The sequence below is a fragment of the Hylobates moloch genome, unplaced genomic scaffold (assembly GCF_009828535.3).
Source record: "Hylobates moloch isolate HMO894 unplaced genomic scaffold, HMol_V3 SCAFFOLD_3, whole genome shotgun sequence".
NCBI lineage: Eukaryota > Metazoa > Chordata > Mammalia > Primates > Hylobatidae > Hylobates > Hylobates moloch.
Genome location: NW_026652278.1, coordinates 86590172 through 86610131, shown reverse-complemented (window position 1 = coordinate 86610131; position 19960 = coordinate 86590172). Strand labels below are relative to the sequence as shown.

Sequence of the window (19960 nt, the reverse complement as noted above, 5' to 3'; positions counted from 1 at the left end):
TTTTTGTTTTTGAGACAGGATCTTGCTCTGTTACCCAGGCTGGAGTGCAGTGGCTCGATCTTGGCTCACTGCAGCCTCCACCTTCCAGATTCAAGCAATTATCCCACCTCAATCTCCCAAGTAGCTGGGATTACAGGCATGCGTCACCACGCCCAACTAATCTTTGTATTTTTAGTAGAGATGGGGTTCCACCATTGGTTGGCCAGGCTGGTCTCAAACTCCTGACCTCAAGTGATCCACCTGCCTCGGACCCCAAAGTGCTGGGATTATAGGCATGAGCCACCGTGCCTGGCCAAATCTGAGCTTTTTATAAAATCTTCATCATAATGGTTCTTAATAATGTTGACAGCCGGGCGCGGTGGCTCACGCTTGTAATCCCAGCACTTTGGGAGGCTGAGGCGGGCGGATCACGAGGTCAGGAGATCGAGACCACGGTGAAACCCCGTTTCTACTAAAAATACAAAAAAATTAGCCGGGCGTGGTGGCGGGCGCCTGTAGTCCCAGCTACTCGGAGAGGCTGAGGCAGGAGAATGGCGTGAACCCGGGAGGCGGAGCTTGCAGTGAGCCGAGATTGCGCCACTGCACTCCAGCCTGGGCGACAGAGCGAGACTCCGTCTCAAAAAAAAAAAAAAAAAAAAATGTTGACTTTGAAGTTTTCTTCCCTCCTACAACAGATGGTGGGGAAAAAAGATAGTTCATAAAGATCAGTTGATCTTTTTAAAATAATTTTTTTTTTAAGATGGAGTCTTGCTCTGTCGCCCAGGCTGGAGTGCAGTGGCATGATCTCAGCTCACTGCAAGCTCCACCTCCAGGGTTCACGCCGTTCTCCTGCCTCAGCCTCCCTAGTGGCTGGGATTACAGGCCCCCACCACCACGCTCGGCTAATTTTTTCTATTTTTAGTAGAGATGGGGTTTCACCGTGTTGGCCAGGATGGTCTCCATCTCCTGACCTCGTGATCCGCCCACCTCAGTCTCCCAAAGTGCTGGGATTACAGGCGTGAGCCACTGCACCTGGCCTAAAATAATTTTTAATTGACAAATAATTGTACATATTCATGGGGTACATAGTGATGTTCTGATACATATAACGTATAATGATTAGGATAATTAACATGCATCATCTCAAATATTTATAATTTCTTCCTGTTGGGAACATTCAATATTTTTCTCCTAGCTATTTGAAACTATTATGGTTAACCATAGTCATTGTATGGCATAGAAAACCAGATACCTGTACTTATGTATATCGTTTAGCAAATCTCTCCTTATCCTTCCTTTCCCCCTACCATTCCTTTTTTAAATTTAAAAAAAATTTTTTTTGAGACAGAATCTCGCTCTGTCGCCCAGGCTAGAGTGCAGTGGCCCAATCTCGGCTCACTGCAAGCTCCACCTCCCGGGTTCACGCCATTCTCCTGCCTCAGCCTCTCCGCGTAGCTGGGACTACAGGCGCCCGCCACCACGCCCGGCTAATTTTTTTGTATTTTTAGTAGAGACGGGGTTTCATCGTGGTCTCGATCTCCTGACCTCGTGATCCGCCCGCCTCGGCCTCCCAAAGTGCTGGGATTACAAGCGTGAGCCACCGCGCCCGGCCAAAAAAAAAAAAATTTTTTTTTAAACTCTTTGGAGACAGGGTCTCACTTTTTCGCCCGGACTGGAGTGCAATGGCGCGCCGTCTGGGCTCACTGCAACCTCTGCCTCCTGAGCTCAAGCGATCCTCCCATCTCTGCCTCCAGAGTAGCTGAGACCACAGGCTCTCGCCAGCATGCCCCGCTAATATTTGTATTTTTCTTTTTATAGAGACGCATCTCGCTATGTTGCCCACGCTGATCTTGAATTCCTGGGCTCAAGCAATCCATCCGTCTCCGTTTTCCAAAGTGCTGGGATTACAGGCGTGTGCTACCGCGCCCAGCCTTGTTTTTTTAAATTATTTTTTGTTGAAGGGTCTTACTGTGTCGCCCAGGCTGGAGTGCAGTGGTGCGATCCCGGCTCACTGCAGCCTCGACCTCCCGGCCTCAAGCGATCTCTCCGTCCTCAGCCTCCCGAGTAGCTGGGACCACAGGCGCGTGCCACCACCGTGCCCAGCTCCTTCCCAGTTTAACTGTGGTTAAAACTGGTGTGTGAAGGCAATGAGAGAGACCCGCGAAAAATGAGAAACAAGGGATAGGGCTGACCTCTTTTGCGGACAAAGAAAAATAAACCAAAGTTTCCTCAGAAAACTTAAGTTGCCTCACAGCCGCCTGGTATCAGGAAGCACTGAGCCCGCCTAACGCGGGATCCTCCCGGGGCAGGCCGCCTGAGCCTACCCGGAGCGGGCGGGGCGGCCGCAGGACCACGTGGCCCAGAGCTCCCTTCCAGCGCTGCCCGCGGCGGTGGGGGCGGGGGGTGCCGGGCGCGCCTGCTGCGCGGGGCGGGACGCGGACTCTCAGGCTCTGCGGAGAGCGGCTGCCACCGCCTCTGTTTTTTTCTTGAGACCTAGTCTGCCCCGTGGTTCAGGCTGGAGTGCAGTGGCGTGATCACCGCGCACTGCAGCCTCAGCCTCCTCTCGCCTCAGTCGCTCCTGTAGCTGGGACCACCAGCGGGCGCCACCACTCCCGGCTACATTTTTTTGTATTTTTAGTAGAGACGGCGGTCTCGCCATGTTGGCTAGGCTGCTCCCGAACTCCGGAGCTCAAGAGATCCGCCCGCCTGGGCTTCCCAAAGTGCTGAGACTGCAGGCATGAGCCACCGCGCCCGGCCGAGAGCCTCTTTTGGCTCCTCCTTTCGCCTTTCCGGGGCCAGGCGTGTGCAGCTCTATGGAGAAGGGTCCCCTCCCTCTACGGGACGTCCTCGCTGCCGAGGTCAGAGGCGCGGAGAACATGAGACCCGAGGTGCGTTCCAGCATGTTCCTGCAGCCCTCCACTCCCTCTCGCGGTTGCGTAACGTCAGATCCCTGAAACACATCGCACATACGCGTGACTGGTGGTGTTTCTCCTTTTGAACCCTCATAGATACAGGAGGCCACTAACAGAGATAAGGAATTGTACTATGTACTCCATGCTTCAATAACTGGGTGCTTAGAGACAAGGCTGAGTTCTTTCTGCCATCCTAACACCCGCAGCAGAGGTTAACCTACTATCTGACAAGTGGTCAACTTTTCTGCCTTCGGGAAGACTTGGGGCTGGGCTGAGGGAGATAATCTAGAACTTTTATAGTGATCCTGTGTACATTTCCCTAGAATGATGGATTAGGGTATAGTGATTAAATATATAATGTATACTTTAATATACATTAAAAAGTTCTGGAAGGATGTACTTCAAAATGTTATTGGTGGTTTCTATCATTCTTCCCCTGTTTGGAATATTGCAACAACCCACTATGTTATTTTAGCCCTTTCTCCTTCCTTCATTGCTTCTCCAAATTCAGGGGCCTCATTGGAGCAAACTTGTTTGCAGGTCATCTGGGCACCCTCTTGAAATAAATTGTCTCTCTTTGCTCTTACAGGTCTCAACTGCTTCTTACCAATGTTAATTCCACTGACTACTATCAGAATCTGATGAGCAATCCACTCATCAGAGAAGCTGTTTCTACACTCTCTGAATGACCATTTTATAGATGCTGGGAAAAAATTGTATTAAAGACTGTGAGTTAGCTGGGCTTGGTGGCTCATGCCTGTAATCCCAGCACTTTGTGAAGCCAAGGCGGGAGCATCGATTGAGCCTAGCAGTTCAAGACCAGCCTTGGCAGCATAAGCGAGACCCTGTCTCTACAAAAAATTTTAAAATTAGCCAGGTGTGGTGGTGTGCACCTATAGTCTTAGCTACTTGGGAAGCTGAGGTGGAAGGATTACTTCAGCCTAGGAGGTTGAGGTTGCAGTGAGCTGGAATCAAACCACTGCCCTTCAGCCTGGGTGACAGAAGAGGACGCTGTCTCTTAAAAAAAGAAAAAGTCGGCCGGGCGCGGTGGCTCACGCTTGTAATCCCAGCACTTTGGGAGGCCGAGGCGGGCGGATCACGAGGTCAGGAGATCGAGACCACGGTGAAACCCCGTCTCTACTAAAAATACAAAAAAATTAGCCGGGCGTAGTGGCGGGCACCTGTAGTCCCAGCTACTCGGAGAGGCTGAGGCAGGAGAATGGCGTGAACCCGGGAGGCGGAGCTTGCAGTGAGCCGAGACGAAAAAGTCGTGGACTTTGTTATCCTTATGCATATGGCTCATCAATATATCTGTACTTCCATATAGAAAGGACACTTAGACCGGGCGCAGTGACTGATGCCTGTAATCCCAGCATTTTGGGAGGCCAAGCCTGGCAGATCACTTGAGGCCAGGAGTTCAAGACCAGCCTGGCCAACATGGCGAAACCCTGTCTCTACTAAAAAATACAAAAATTAGCCTGGTATGGTGGCACACGCCTATAATCCCTGCTACTCCGGAGGCTGAGGAATGAGAATAGTTTGAACCTGGGAGGTGGAGGTGGCAGTGAATCAAGATCGCTTCACTGCACTCCAGCCTGGGCGACAGAGTGAGACTCCATTTCAAGAAATAAATAAATAAATAAAATAAAATAAGGCTGGGCGCGGTGGCTCACCCCTGTAATCTCAGCACTTTGGGGGGCCGAGGCGGGCGGATCATGAGGTCAGGAGATCGAGACCATCCTGGCTAACACGGTGAAACCCCGTCTTTACTAAAAATACAAAAAATTAGCCGGGAGAGGTGGCGGGCTCCTGTAGTCCTAGCTACTCGGGAGGCTGAGGCAGGAGAATGGCGTGAACCCCCGGGGGGCGGAGCCTGCAGTGAGCCGAGATCGTGCCACTGCACTCCAGCCTGGGTGACAGCGAGACTCCGTCTCAAAAAAAAATTAAAAAAATAAAAATAAAATAAAAGAGAACACTTAGAAAGGAACATGCTATAGAAAACTTAAATTATAGATGTCAAAAATTTAATCTGTTATTTGTTACTGGAATATGTTCATTCTTGCACTTGGGACTAGACTTAGAGTATTTTAGAAATTGCAAACCAAATAATGAAGCTCCCATGTAGATTTGACTCAGAAAAACACGGAACGCTGTGCGGAACACCATCCCTTTTCTCACCTTATACCGCTATTCTGCCTCCTCCATCCCTGGAAACAAGGCAACAGTCCTCTTTTGTGGTTACACAGTACCTTGCTTTAGACATTCTAACTGCCTTCATCCTCTCAAAACTAGATAATTTAGGTAAGACTTAAGAAGTTTCAGACTGGCCGGGCGCGGTGGCTCACGCTTGTAATCCCAGCACTTTGGGAGGCCGAGGCGGGCGGATCACGAGGTCAGGAGATCGAGACCACGGTGAAACCCCGTCACTACTAAAAAATACAAAAAATTAGCCGGGCGTGGTGGCGGGCGTCTGTAGTCCCAGCTACTCGGAGAGGCTGAGGCAGGAGAATGGCTTGAACCCGGGAGGCGGAGCTTGCAGTGAGCCGAGATTGCGCCACTGCACTCCAGCCTGGGCGACAGAGCGAGACTCCGTCTCAAAAAAAAAAAAAAAAAAAAAAAGAAGTTTCAGACTGCTGGCCGGACACGGTGGCTCACGCCTGTAATCCCAGTACTTTGGGAGGCCAAGGTGGGTGGATCACCTGAGGTTGGGAGTTTAAGACCAGCCTGACCAACACGGAGAAACCCCGTCTCTACTGAAAATACAAAAATTAGCTGGGCGTAGGAAATATATATATTTCCATAAAGTATTGAGTCTTCTGTTTAATCACATCAGTAGGAATCTAAAAGCGATTTTGGATTTTTTTTTTTTTTTTGAGATGGAGTCTTGTTCTGTCGCCCAGGCTGGTGTGCTGTGGTGCAATCTCGGCTCACTGCAACCTCCGCCTCCCGGGTTCAAGCGATTCTCCTGCCTCAGCCTCGTGAGTAGCTGGGACTACAGGTGTGTGCCATCACGCCCAGCTAATTTTTGTATTTTTAGGTTTCACCATGTTGGCCAGGATGGTCTTGATCTCTTGACCTCATGATCCGCCCGCCTTGGCCTCCCAAAGTGCTGGGATTACAGACATGAGCCACCGCACCTGGCTAATTTTGGAATTTTCTGTATTTTTAGTAGAGGCGGGGTTTCACCGTGTTAGCCAGGATGGTCTGGATCTCCTGACCTCGTGATCCACCCGCCTCGGCCTCCCAAAGTGCTGGGATTACAGGCGTGAGCCACCGCGCCCGTAATTTTGGAATTTTCTACAAAAAAATTAGATTTTGTTTCTGCTGCCACAAATATTAACTATTCCTACTCAAAAGCCTGGCAGCTGTTTGCCCACTGCTGTGTAGAACATATTTATGTGATCACTACTTCGCATGGTAACTCTGAGAGATGGGTGGTTTTATCTCTCGGAGGGACGTGTCCAATGTCACAGAAATACATTATACAGCCAGACTTCATTGTACAAGGTCCAGATATGCATGGATTTCGCTTACCATGGTTTTGTTAAGTAACATCAGTCTCCCAACAACAGGGTTCAAATATCAGTTACTACAATATATTAAGTATGAGCAATCACATAAAATATAAACTTCGTTGCCAGTTCCTCAGTGCACAAAGCACTGTGTGAATAACAAGTGTACATGATCAGTGACAAGTTGCATAATTTCTTGAAAGTCTGTTATTTCGTTCACTCATGCACAGAAAGGCATGTGGTTGTGTTGCTTCTTGTCTCCCACCATACTGGGCCTCTTGGTAGGTTTTTACGAAGAAAACTAATTCTCAATATTTCTTTCTTTCTCTCTTTTTTTTTTTGCTGTTGTTGTTGGGGGACGGAGGCTCACTCTGTCACCCAGGCTGGAGTGCAATAGTGTAATCTCAGCTCAATGCAAACTCTGCCTCCCAGTTCCAAGTGATTCTCCTGTCTCAGCCTCCCAAGTAGCTGAGACTACAGGCGCCCACCACCACACCTGGCTAATTTTTGTATTTTTAGTAGAGACAGGGTTTCACCATGTTGACCAGGCTGGTCTCAAACTCCTGACCTCAGGTGATTTGCCCAACTTGGCCTTCCAAAGTGCTGGGATTACAAGTGTGAGCCACTGCACCTGGCCTCAATATGTCTAATGTATTAAATTACATAGTACCAGATAAATATTAGTTTTACTATTTTCATTTCCCTGTACATTTAAAACTGAAAGAGTTTTTAGTGTTTTGGCAAAAAATTTTGAAAGTCACAGAACAATCATAATTTTTCTCATTGATCATTAAGATTGCTTTGCATGGTATCAGCTTGTATGTTCATTTTTACCGTCTTACACTACAGTACTTATAGTACTTTTTACTGGGCAAAGCAAGGAGACACACACATGCACACACGCATAGCAAATAAATCAGTCTGGCTTGAGAGGAAGATGGTTAGATATAGGACCCAGGCACAGTGGGTTTCTGTGCAGCTATTTACCATTTAGGCAACTTTTCCAAAGTTGCTTAGCTTAGCTTCCCCAGGATGAGTTTTCTGGACAGCAAAATAATGGGTTTTTTTTTTTTTTTTGAGACAGAGTCTCGCTGTGTCACCCAGGCTGGAGTGCAGTGGCACCATCTCGGCTCACTGCAAGCTCTGCCTCCCGGGTTCACACCATTCTCCTGCCTCAGCCTCCTGAGTAGCTGGGACTACAGGCGCCCGCCACCACACCCAGCTAATTTTTTGTATTTTTAGTAGAGACGAGGTTTCACCCTGTTAGCCAGGATGGTCTCAATCTCCTGACCTCGTGATCTGCCCGCCTCGGCCTCCCAAAGTGCTGGGATTACAGGCGTGAGCCACCGTGCCCGGCTATAATGGGTCTGAACTGGGACTCTTTCTCTTCTATCCCAGCCAGTCTGACTTCTGCCAGCCAGGCCTAACTTTCATCCCCTAAGAGAAAGAGGGCCACTTGATTCAATATACAACGAAGTAATGAATACTGAATCTATAAGTAAGTCTACCAATAGCTGTAAAAGTAGTGAAAAGCAATTTGGTTTCCTGAAAATGTTAACTATAAATATTATTTCCTATCAGTTTGCTGATTTCCTATAAGTTGGCTGACTTAGCCACAAAGTTAGTTTTCATTCATCTTGACCACACCTGACAGGCCTGTTCCCATGGCTGGGATCCTCTCCTCATGGTTCTTTCTAGTGCTGAAATGCACTTGGGCAATCATGCCCCTTAAATGTGCCTTTATGGGTTAGATGTGATGGCTCATATCTGTAATTCCAGCACTTTGGGAGGCTAAAGCAGGAGAATTACTTGAGGCCAGTTCGAGACCAGCCTGGGCAACATAGTGAGACCACCCCCTCCACCCCACAATCTCTTTAAAAAAATGTTTTTGGCCGGGCATGGTGACTCATGCCTGTAATCCCAGCACTTTGGGAGGCTGAGGCAGATGGACCACCTGAGGGTGGGAGTTTGAGACCAGCCTGGCCAACATGGAAAAACCCCCGACTCTACTAAAACTACAAGATTAGCCGGGCTTGGTGGCGCTTGCCTGTAATCCCAGCTACTCAGGAGGCTGAGGAAGGAGAATCGCTTGAACCTGGGAGGCAGAGAGTGCAATCAGCCGAGATCGTGCCATTGCGCTCCAGCATGGGCAACAAGAGCGAAACTCCGTCTCAAAAAAAAAAAAAAAAGTATTTATGGTTATAAAATCTGAGAGGATAGCTGGGTGTGGTGGCACATACCTATAGTCTCAGCTACTCAGGAGGCTGAGGCAGGAGAATCACTTGAACCTGGGAGGCGGAGGTTGCAGTGAGTCAAGATCACGCGGGCCGGGCGCGGTGGCTCACGCCTGTAATCTCAGCACTTTGGGAGGCCGAGGCGGGTGGATCACGAGGTCAGGAGATCGAGACCATCCTGGCTAACACAGTGAAACCCCGTCTCTACTAAAAAATACAAAAAAATTAGCCGGGCGAGGTGGCGGGCACCTGTAGTCCCAGCTACGTGGGAGGCTGAGGCAGGAGAATGGCGTGAACCCCGGGGGACGGAGCCTGCAGTGAGCCGAGATCGCGCCACTGCACTCCAGCCTGGGTGAAAGAGCGAGACTCCTTCTCAAAAAAAAAAAAAAAAAAAAAAAAAAGATCACGCCACTGGGCTCCAGCCTGTGTGCACAGTAAGACTCTGACTCGAAAAAAACAAAAACAAAAACAGAGGATGTAAAAAATTTCACTTTTGCTCTATTTTTTTAACATTTGAAATATTTATAAAATATGGAAGTTCTTTCTAAGGACTATTTCAACATTGCTTGTGTCCTTCCTTCAGGCAGGGGCCTTGCCAGCTGTACTGGATGCAGCAGTAACTAAGCTGAAATTGGTCGTTGCCCTTGATTACCGGTGAACAATAAAGCCATTTCCCCTTGTTAAATAAAACAGGATAGTTTAATTCAAAATACATGTGGGGCCGGGTGCGGTGGCTCACGCCACTTTGGTTGAGGTCACGATTCAAACCACCTGGCCAAATGGTGAAACCCATCATATGGCATGTCCTGTAACCACTACGGAGGCTGAACAGTGGGCACGGTGGCTCACGCCTGTAATCTCACCACTTTGGGAGGCCAAGGCGGGTGGATCACCTGAGGTCAGGAGTTTAAGACTAGCCTATAGCCGGGCGCGGTGGCTCACGCCTGTAATCCCAGCACTTTGGGAGGCCGAGACGGGCGGATCACGAGGTCAGGAGATCGAGACCATCCTGGCTAACACGGTGAAACCCCGTCTCTACTAAAAATACAAAAAATTAGCCGGGCACGGTGGCAGGCGCCTGTAGTCCCAGCTACTCGGGAGGCTGAGGCAGGAGAATGGCGTGAACCCAGGAGGCGGAGCTTGCAGTGGGCCGAGGTCGCGCCACTGCACTCCACTACCAAAAAAAAAAAAAAAAAAAAAAAACAACAAATGGGGAAACCTGTCTACAAAAAACAAAAATTACCGGTGTAAGAAAATACATGTAGACCGGGCATGGTGGCTCATGCCTGTAATCCCAGCATTTTGGGAGGCCGAGGTTGGCCAATCACTTGAATTCAGTAGTTTGAAAGCAGCCTGGCCAACCAATAGTGAAACCCTGTCTCTAATAAAAATTTAACAATAAGCCAGGCATGGTGGTGTGTGCCTGGAGTCCCAGTTACTTGGGAGGCTGAGGCAGGAGAATCACTAGAACCCAGCAGGGAGGCTGAGGCAGCAGAATCACTAGAATCCAGGAGGCAGAGGTTGCAGTGGGCCGAAATCGCGCCACTGCACTCCAGCTTGGGTGACAGAAGAAACTCTGTCTCAAAAAAAAAAAAAAAAAAGAAACCAAAACCAAAAAAACCCACAAAATACATGTGAACATGTGCTCACTTCAGCAGCATATATAGTACGATTAAAATCACATGAACTCTTACAGAAAAAACATTTCTAGTAGTCAGCAAATACTGAAAATTTATTGAGCTCTGTGCCTGATGGTATAGAAGGTAAGAATAATTACACTGTTCTGTCCTTGCTTTTATTTATTTTTTAATGTGTTGGATATCAGCATCCTTGCTTTTTTTTTTTTTTTTTTTTGAGACACAGTCTCGCTCTATCGCCTGGGCTGGAGTGCAGTGGCGTGATGTTGGCTCACTGCAACCTCCACCTCCTGGGTTCACATGATTCTTCTGACTCAGCCTCCTGTGTAGCTGGGATTACAGGCGTGCACCACCATGACCAGCTAATTTTTTGCATTTTTAGTAGAGACAGGGTTTCACCATGCTGGCCAGGCTGGTCTCAAACTCCTGACCTCGTGATCTGCCCGCCTCGGCCTTCCAAAGTGCTGGGATTACAGGCGTGAGCCACCGTGCCTGGCCAGCATCCTTGCTTTTTAGAGTGCTTACTGCCAAGCTGAGGGATAAGTCAGATATTATACATTTTCAGAAAAGAAGACACATGCAGGAGCTGCATGTAACTGGAAACAAACAGAATATTTGAGAATTGAAAAGTTTGATTAAATGACACAGCAATGAAATATAAAGACTAATATAAAAAAGCACATTTCCAATCAATCCTTATCTGAAATAAATGTATATTGTGCACCTGTTAGGAACCCTATACTATACTAAAAACTAAATTAAAACCAACCACATTAAGCCCTTGAGGCAAAGTCAGAGCAAACCCTCCTAATGCCTATGGGGCAGCGCTCTTTCACCTTCTGTTTCAGATATCAAGTCCCTGTGCTGTTCATAAATGAGACAACCTTACAATAAGCTGCTTTCAATTCATAGACATTGGGTCAATGCCTTTGGTGTGAAGTCATCCACGTTAGGGTACAATTTCATGAGTTGACAAACGGAGTTAGAGTAAGCTCCCTATGCCTCCATTCTGAGAAATTTTGCATCCACAGAGTAAAAGTGGATGGATAGCATATTAGGAGGCTGCACTTTTCTTCTATACTTTTTTTTTTTTTTTTTAAGACAGAGTCTCACTCCGTTGCCTAGCCTGGAGTGCAGTGACGCAATGTTGGATCACTGTAACCTCTGCCTCCTGGGTTCAAGTGATTCTACTGCCGCAGCCTCCCGAGTAGCTGGGATTACAGGCATGTGCCACCAGGCCTGGCTAATTTTTGTATTTTTAGTAAAGTTGGGGTTTCACCATGTTGGCCAGGCTGGTGTCGAACTCCTGACCTCAGGTGATCCACTCACCTCAGCCTCCCAGAATGTTGGGATTACAAGTGTGAGCCACTGCGCCTGGCCTCTTCTATACATATTAGTAAAACTCCCACAGCATACTGCAGCATATTGTGAAATAACAGAATAATAAACAAGGCTTGTCAGATAAAGGGGTTCCAACCCTTCAGGGTAAGTCAAGAAAGGCAGTACCTTAGCACACAGACTGAGCAACAAACAGGTCAGGTTTAAGATAGGACTTCCATTGTTCTGTCTCAGACTAGAGCTCACTGTATGATACAGGGGCCATTTAGCCATGCAGAGTCGTTGAGCACCTGAAACGTGGTTAGTTTGGCCAGGCACGGTGGCTCACACCTATAATCCCAGCACTTTGGGAGGCCAAGGCTGGTGGACGACGTGATCAGGAGATCGAGACCATCCTGGCTAACATGGTGAAACCACGTCTCTACTAAATATACAAAAAATTAGCCAGGTGTGGTGTCACGCACCTGTAGTCCCAGCTATTCAGGAGGCTGAGGCAGGAGAATCACTTGAACCCGGGAGACAGAGGTTGCAGTGAGCCGAGATCGCGCCACTGCACTCCAGCCTGGGTGACAGAGGGAGATTCTGTCTCGAAAAAAAAAAAGAAATGTGGTTAGTGCCACTGAGAGGCTATTTTATTGTATTGTATTATTTTTTGAGCCAGGGTTCTTGCTTTGTCTGTAATCCCAGCACTTTGGAAGGCTGGGGTGGGTGGATCACCTGAGGCTGGGAGTTCGAGACCAGCTTGGTCAACATGGTGAAACCCCATCTCTACTACAAATACAAAAATGAGCCAGGTGTGGTGGTGTGCACCTGTAATTCCAGCTACTAGGGAGACTGAGGCAGGAGAATTGCTTGAACCCAGGAGGCAGAGGTTGTAGTGAGCCAAGATGGTGCCACTGCACTCCAGCCTGGGCAACACAGCAAGACTCCGTCTCAGAAAAAAAAACAACAATAAACTCCACTGTATGTATATACCACATTTTGTTCATCCATTCATCTAACCAGTGGACACTTGACTCACCTCTATCTTTTGACTATTGTGAATAATGCTGCTATGAACATGAACATACAATATCTGAGTTTCTGCTTTGAATTCTTTTGCATATAGACCCAAAAGTGGTATTGCTGGATCATATGTATGGTAATTCTATTTTGTTTCTTGAGGATCTGCCAGAACTGTTTTCCATAGTGTCTGCACCATTTTACATTTCTATCAACAGTACATAGAGCTGACATTTCTTCATGTCCTTGCCTTAAATTTAAAAACAAATACTCATTCAGTTATTAGAAGACTTTTTTTTTCTTTTGAGACAGAGTTTTGCTCTTGTTGCCCAGGCTGGAGTGCAACGGCATGATCTCGGCTCACTGCAATCTCTGCCTCAGGGCTTCAAGCGAGTCTCCTGCCTCAGCTTCCTTAGTAGCTGAGATTACAGGCACCCACCACCACGCCCAGCTAATTTTTTGCACTTTTAGTAGAGACAGGGTTTCACTATGTTGGCCAGGCTGGTCTCGAACTCCTGACCTCAGGCGATCCACCCACTTTGCCCTCCCAAAGTGCTGGGATTACAGGCATGAGCCACTGCGCCCGGCCTAGAAGACTTTTAAGTATGTTTAGAACAACTTGGGTATGTGAATCTACTTTTTCAACTATTATTTTATTTTATTTTTGAGACGGAGTGTTGCTTTGTCACCAGGCTGGAGCACAGTGGCCTGATCTCGGCTCACTGCAACCTCCGCCTCCAGGGTTCAAGCGATTATCCTGCCTCACCTTCCTGAGTAGCTGGGACTACAGGTACCTGCCACCATCCAGCTAATTTTTGTATTTTTAGTAGAGACGGGGTTTCACCATACTGGCCAGGATGGTCTCAATTTCTTGACCTCGTGATCTGCCCACTTCAGCCTCCCAAAGTGCTGGGATTACAGGCTTGAGCCACTGTACCCGGCATCAACTATTATTTTTATGGATTCTAAATAAAAATTAAGTATACCCAGGAAAATATAGCATATGCATTGAGATGTGCTGTAACACCAGGTTTCAAAGACAATATAGAAAAAGAGAATGTCAAATGTCTCATGGATAACTTTATTAATCACATGTGAAATATAATATTTTGGATATATTGAATCAAATAAAAACATTAACATTAATTTCACTCGTTTCTTTTTACTTTTATAAATGCAGCTAGTAGAAATTGTTTTTTTTTTTTTGAGACAGAGTCCTGCTCTGTCACCCAGGCTAGAGTGCAGTGGCACGATCTCGGCTCACCACAACCTCTGCCTCCTCGGTTCAAGCAATTCTCCTGCCCCAGCCTACAGAGTAGCTGGGATTACAGGCATGCGCCACCATGCCTGGCTAATTTTATATTTTTAGTAGAGACAGGGTTTCTCCATGTCAGTCAGGCTAGTCTTGAACTCCCAACCTCAGAGGATCCACCCACCTCTGCCTCCTACAGTGCTAGGATTACAGGCGTGAACCACTGTGCCTGGCCGGCTTATGTATTTCTATGTTCTATTCTACAGCACTGCTACAGAGGTAGCCTCCACTCATACCACATAATTATGAAAGCCATCAGATTCTGGAAGACAGACTCCTTCTGTCCAAGTTGCAATTGTTGTAAGTCAAGTAATCCCTCTTCTCCCTCTTTTCTGTCCTTAACATGCACATTCATCTTCCTTTTATTACTGGATTCCCTGAATGGAAACATCTGTCCACTATTACTACAGAAGGCTGGGCTGTCCCATGGTGACTGTCTGGTGTCCAGGCATGAGTAACCTATTTTCTGTTTTGTTGGTTGTCCTGTACAGTGTTGATTAATTTCTGTGTCTGGGGAAGTCTAGGAGTAGGGGATGGGGTCGGCAGATGCTGACAACACCAAGAAAAGCTCAGGAGATGTGTCAATGTGTTTGCAGAGTCTAAAGAGATACCTTCCTTCCTTCTCCTTTGATTTGACAATGCCGCCTTACCAAAACTTCCTGTTCCTCCTGCAGATTTGTGGTTTTTATTTTTTATAGAGACAGGGTCCCACTATGTTGCCCAGGCTGGTCTCAAACTCCTGGGCTTAACTGATCCTCCTGCCTCAGCCTCCCAAAGTGCTAGGATTATAGGTGTAAGCCACCACACTCAGCCACATTTGGGGTTTTTAATTTAATTTTATATTTATTTTAATTAATTATTTTGAGATAGAGTCTTACTCTGTTGCCCAGGCTGTAGTGCAGTGGCATGATCATGGCTCACTGTAGCCTCAACGTCCTGGGCTCAGGTGATCCTTCCACCTCAGCCTCCTGAGTAGCTGGGACCACCAGCATTTGCTACCACCCCTAGCTAATTTTTTGTATGTTTTTTGTAGAGACAGGTTTTAGCCATGTTCCCAGTCTGTTTTAGCTTATTAAAAAAATTTTTTTTTTTTTTGAGATGGAGTTTTGCTCTTGTTGCCCAGGCTGGAGTGCAGTGGCGTGATCTCGGCTCACCGCAACCTCTGCCTCCCGGGTTCAAGCAATTCTCTGCCTCAGCTTCTCGAGTAGCTGGGATTACAGGTGCCCGCCACCACACCAGGATAATTTTTGTATTTTTTGTAGAGACAGGGTTTCACCATCTTGGCCAGGCTGGTCTTGAACTCCTGACCTCATGATCCACCTGCCTCAGCCTCCCAAAGTGCTGGGATTACAGGCATGAGCCACTGCACCTGGCCTAAAATTTTTTTTTTTTTTTTTTTAGAGACAGGGTCTCACTACGTTGCTTAGGCTGGTCTTAAACTTCCAGACTCATGTGATTCTCATACCACAGCCTCCTGAGTAGCTGCGATTACATGCATGAGCCCCTGTGCCTGGCTACATCTGTGGTTCTTTTTTTTTTTTTTTTTTGAGACGGAGCCTCCCTATGTTGCAATGGCACCATCTCAGCTCACTGCAACATCTGCCTCCCAAGTTCAAGCGATTCTCTCACCTCTGCCTCCCCAGTAGCTGGGACTACAGGCTCGTGCCACTACGCCCAGCTAATTTTTTTTTTTTGAGATGGAGTCTCTCACTGTCGCCTAGGCAGTGGCGTGATCTCAGCTCACTGCAACCTCTGCCTCCCAGGTTCAAGTGATTTTCCCGCCTCAGCCTGCCGAGTAGCTGGGATTACAGGCGCCTGCCACTATGCCTGGCTAATTTTTTTTTTTTTTGAGGTGGAGTCTTGCTGTATTGCCCAGGCTGGAGTGCAGTGGTGCAATCTCTCGGCTCACTGCAAGCTCCGCCTCCCGGGTTCACACCATTCTCCTGCCTCAGCCTTCCGAGTAGCACTTTGGGAGGCTGAGGTGGGCAGATCACTTGAGGTCAGGAGTTTGAGACTAACCTGGCGAACATGGCAAAACCCCGTCTCTACTAAAAATAAAAAAATTAGCCGGGTGCAGTGGCTTGCGTCTGTAATCACGGCACTTTGGGAGGCCAAAGCAGGCGGATCACTTAAGCTCAGGAGTTCGAGACCAGCCTGTGCAACATGGTGAAACGTCTCTACTAAAAATGCAAAAATGAGCCGGGCGTGGTGGCGTGCACCTGTAGTCCCAGCTACTTGGGAGGATGAGGCAGGAGAATTGCTTGAACCTGGGAGGCAGAGGTTGCAGTGAGTCAAGATCAGGCCCCGGCACCCTAGCCTGGATGACAGAGCAAGACTCGGTGTCCAAAAAAAAAAAAAAAGAAATGTTTGTTTTGGCCAGATACAGTGGCTCACAGCTGTAATCCCAGCAATTTGGGAGGCCGAGGCAGGAGGAGGATCACTTGAGCCCAGGAATTAGAGACCAGCCTAGGTAACACAGCAAGTCTGTGTCTCTCCAAAAAAATTTAAAAATCAGCTGGGAGTGGCTGGGCACGGTGGCTCAATCCTGTAATCCCAGCACTTTGGGAGGCAAAAACAGGCAGATCACTTGAGGTCAGGAGTTCAAGACCAGCCTGGCCAATACGGTGAAACCCCGTCTCTACTAAAAATCCAAAAATTAGCCAGGCGTGGTGGCATGAGCCTGTAGTTTCAGCTACTTGGGAGGCTGAGGCAGGAGAATCGCTTGAACTTGGGAATTGGAGGTTGCAGTGAGCTGAGATTGTGTCACTGCACTCCAGCCTGGGCGTTGCAATGAGATTCCCATGTCAAAAAAAAAAAAAAAAAGGCCAGGCACGGTGGCTCACACCTGTAATCTGAGCACTTCGGGAGGCCAAGGAGGATGGATCATGAGGTCAGAAGTTTGAGACCAGTCTGGCCAACATAGTGAAACCCCCTCTCTACTAAAAACACAAAAAATTAGCAGGGTGTAGTGGTGTGCGCCTGTAATCCCAACTACTCCGGAGGTTGAAGCAGGAGAATCGCGTGAACCTGGGAGGCGGAGGTTGCAGTGAGCCGAGATCACACCATTGCACTCCAGCCCAGGAGACAGTGCGAGACACCATCTCAAATAAAAAAAAAAAAAAGAAAAAAAAATCAGCTGGGTGTGGTGGTGACCCCCTGTAGTCCCAGTTACTGAGAGGCTGAGGTGGGAAGATTGCTTGAGCTGAGGTCAAGGCTGCAGCCAGCTGAGATCCTGCCACTGCACTCCTGCCTAGGGGATGGTGCAAGACCCTTTCTCAGAGCAAAAAAAAAAAAAAAAAAAAAAGAAAAATTTATTTTGATTTCTCATTAGAGTATAGGCTCTGAAGTTTCATTTGTGCATATGAGTTATGTATCCTTCATATATAAATATAAGTGTATCTATATTGGCGATGTCTACCAGTCAGACTACCAAAGGCATACATATGGTGGAATGATGATTTGCTATTTCAGTGAATGCATATATTCCTCACTGTGAACTAGTTATTATTCGGGGCTATTAGTTGCTGCAATGAGACATCACACCTCTGAAACCATGGGGTGTCTTAGGAGACTTGTTAGAGGGCTTGTTATACCATTTGGACTTGTGGCTGGTGATTTTGGGGAGGGTCCAAGGACAGGGGTGTGTTTTGGATTGGGTGTTGTACTAACACAGGGGCAACTCAGAGATTATTTTAACAATTTTAGGTCGGGCGCGGTGGCTCACGCCTGTAATCCCAGCACTCTGGGAGGCCGAGGCAGGCGGATCACTTGAGGCCAGGAGTTTGAGACCAGCCTGGCCAACCTGGTGAAACCCCATCTCTACTAGGTGGCAGGTGCCTGTAATCCCAGCTACTTGGGAGGCTGAGGCAGGAGAATTGCTTGAACCTGGGAGGCAGAGGTTGCAGTGAGCCGAAATTGTGCCACTTCACTCCAGCCTGGGCGACAGAGCAAGACTCCTTCTCAAAAAAAAAAAAAAAAATTTTTTTTTAATCCAGAAAGCAGGAGGAATAGAGAGGAGCTAAAGCTGTCATTGGAGAAAAAGCAGTAATTACTCATGCTAGCCGAAGAAGGGATGTTTATTCTTCTGTGTGTGTGGTTGCGCAGTGCCAGTTTTTATTTATGCAGGCAAGATCACTGATCAGAATTATTTTCTCCTTCTCTCAGTCACAGAGAGAACTCGTCTGATATCAATTTTCTGTGAACCTGTTTATGTTCATCAAGTAATCCAGGCCAGCTACCGTGGGTCTCAGGGCTTTTTTTTTTTTGGGACAGAGTCTTGCTCCTCGCTCTTGTTGCCCAGGCTGGAGTGCAATGGCGAGATCTCGGCTTACAGCAACCTCTGCCTCCCGGGTTCAAGCTATTCTCCTGCCTCAGCCTCCCGAGTAGCTGGGATCACAGGCATGCGCCACCACACCCAGCTAATTTTGTATTTTTAGTAGAGATGGAGTTTCACCATGTAGGCCAGGCTGATCTTAAACTCCTGATCTCAGGTGATCCATCCGCCTTGGCCTCCCAATGTGTTAGGATTACAGGCGTAAGCCACTACGCCTGGGCTTTTTATTTTTTTTCTTAATAATGCTGCACCTAACCACATTTAGGTGGCAGGCAAAAGGATATTGCTTAGCTGCTTTGCTAGAGAAATGATAACTCTTGGGCAGGGGCGCGGTGGCTCACACCTGTAATCCTACCACTTTGGGAGGCCGAGGCCAGTGGATCACCTGAGGTCAAGAGTTCAACACCAGCTTGGCCAAAATGGTGAAACCCCATCTCTACTAAAAACACAAAAAATTAACCGGGCGTGGTGGTGGACGCCTGTAATCCCAGCTACTCGGGAGCCTGAGGCAGGAGAATCACTTGAACCCGGGAGGCGGAGGTTGCAGTGAGCCAAAATCGCGCCACTGCACTCCAGCCTGGGCAACAAGAGCCAAACTTCGTCTCAAAAAAAAAAAAAAAAGACAACTTTTGATCCCTGAGGCTGCTAATTCCAACTGTGTGCATGCGCTTAAATACCTCCGCACCCAGGCCTGGGAAGTTGGCTGCTTTGTGTACAGCAAATACAGCAGGACTGATGTAGCAGGAACTCCGACGATAACGAACTGGATGCGTATTTCTCCTGCAGCGAAGGTCATGCTGCTGACAGCCTCTGCCTTGCACTTTGTCCCTGGGAAGGAGGCCTGTGGCCAGTCCTGCCTCCTGGAAAGCCGGGGTGCGTCAGAGGACCTGATGCGGAGCGGGGACCCCATCCTCTCCTTGTCTCCCCAAGAGCCGGCGGCACAGGCTGCCTGCGCTCCTTAGGCTAGGTGAGTTCTCTGGCCCATAGTTCTCCTTCTCCGGCCCGCAGCTCTCGTTCTCCTAACATCCTCCACAGAAAACGACCTTCATTTTTTCCTCTTGCGCCGGTCTTGAAACGGGGCGTCCTTTGCGCTCACGTTGCGGCGCTCAGCGGCCTCAAGCGTTAGCTGCCTCCAGGGCCTCAGGAGCAGTGGCTGGGGCCTGCCCTCCAGCGCCCAGAGTTCTCAGCCCAGCCCTGCTCCGAGCGCGTCACAATGGCGTCGCGGCCCCGCCCCCAGACGCCCAACCGCGGTCCCAGCCTCCTTCGGTTTCGTGAAGAAGCCGGACTGCGCCGTGTCTTCCTGAAGGTTAGGGTAACAGTCCGGCCAGCGGACAAGAGGGCAGCTGGTAGCAGGGTGGGTTGCCCGTGGCATAGGGCCGAGCCCCCGCTAGGCACGCGGGAGCAGCAGGGCTTCCGGAAGCGCAGGGAGGGCTGGACTGGCGGGCGCCCGGGATTCGCGCAGGCCCCGCCCCTCGGAGGCCAGGCCCAGGGAGCGCTGCGGCAGTTTCCATGGTGAGATGGTCAACAAGCCTGTAAGTTCTTCAGCTACGACGACTAGGTACCTCGGCTTCCTCCCTCCTCCGAGAGACCGCCGAGGTGCGGGCTGTGAGAGCGGGAGCGTGGAGCCTCCGAGGCCGAGGTGAGGGGCGGCCGGCGGGCAGGGGCCGGGTCTGAGGTCGAGGGCCGCACACCCAGGATCGA

At 48.6% G+C, this 19960-nt stretch overlaps 2 protein-coding genes across 2 annotated transcripts in view; both read left to right on the top strand.

Moving 5' to 3' along the window:
* Positions 1-3933, top strand: part of LOC131383163 (serine/arginine repetitive matrix protein 2-like) — a 20373-nt gene extending 16440 nt beyond the window's left edge. The window contains exon 4 of the mRNA XM_058437023.1: positions 3481-3933. Coding sequence (XP_058293006.1) covers positions 3481-3580 — 100 coding nt within the window. The 3' untranslated portion in view covers positions 3581-3933. The remainder of the gene's footprint in view (positions 1-3480) is intronic.
* Positions 3934-19883: 15950 nt separating this feature from the next.
* Positions 19884-19960, top strand: part of ZNF487 (zinc finger protein 487) — a 40859-nt gene continuing 40782 nt past the window's right edge. Inside the window, 1 exon segment of the mRNA XM_032142824.2 lies at positions 19884-19898. The gene's annotated coding sequence lies outside the window, so the exon portion shown is untranslated.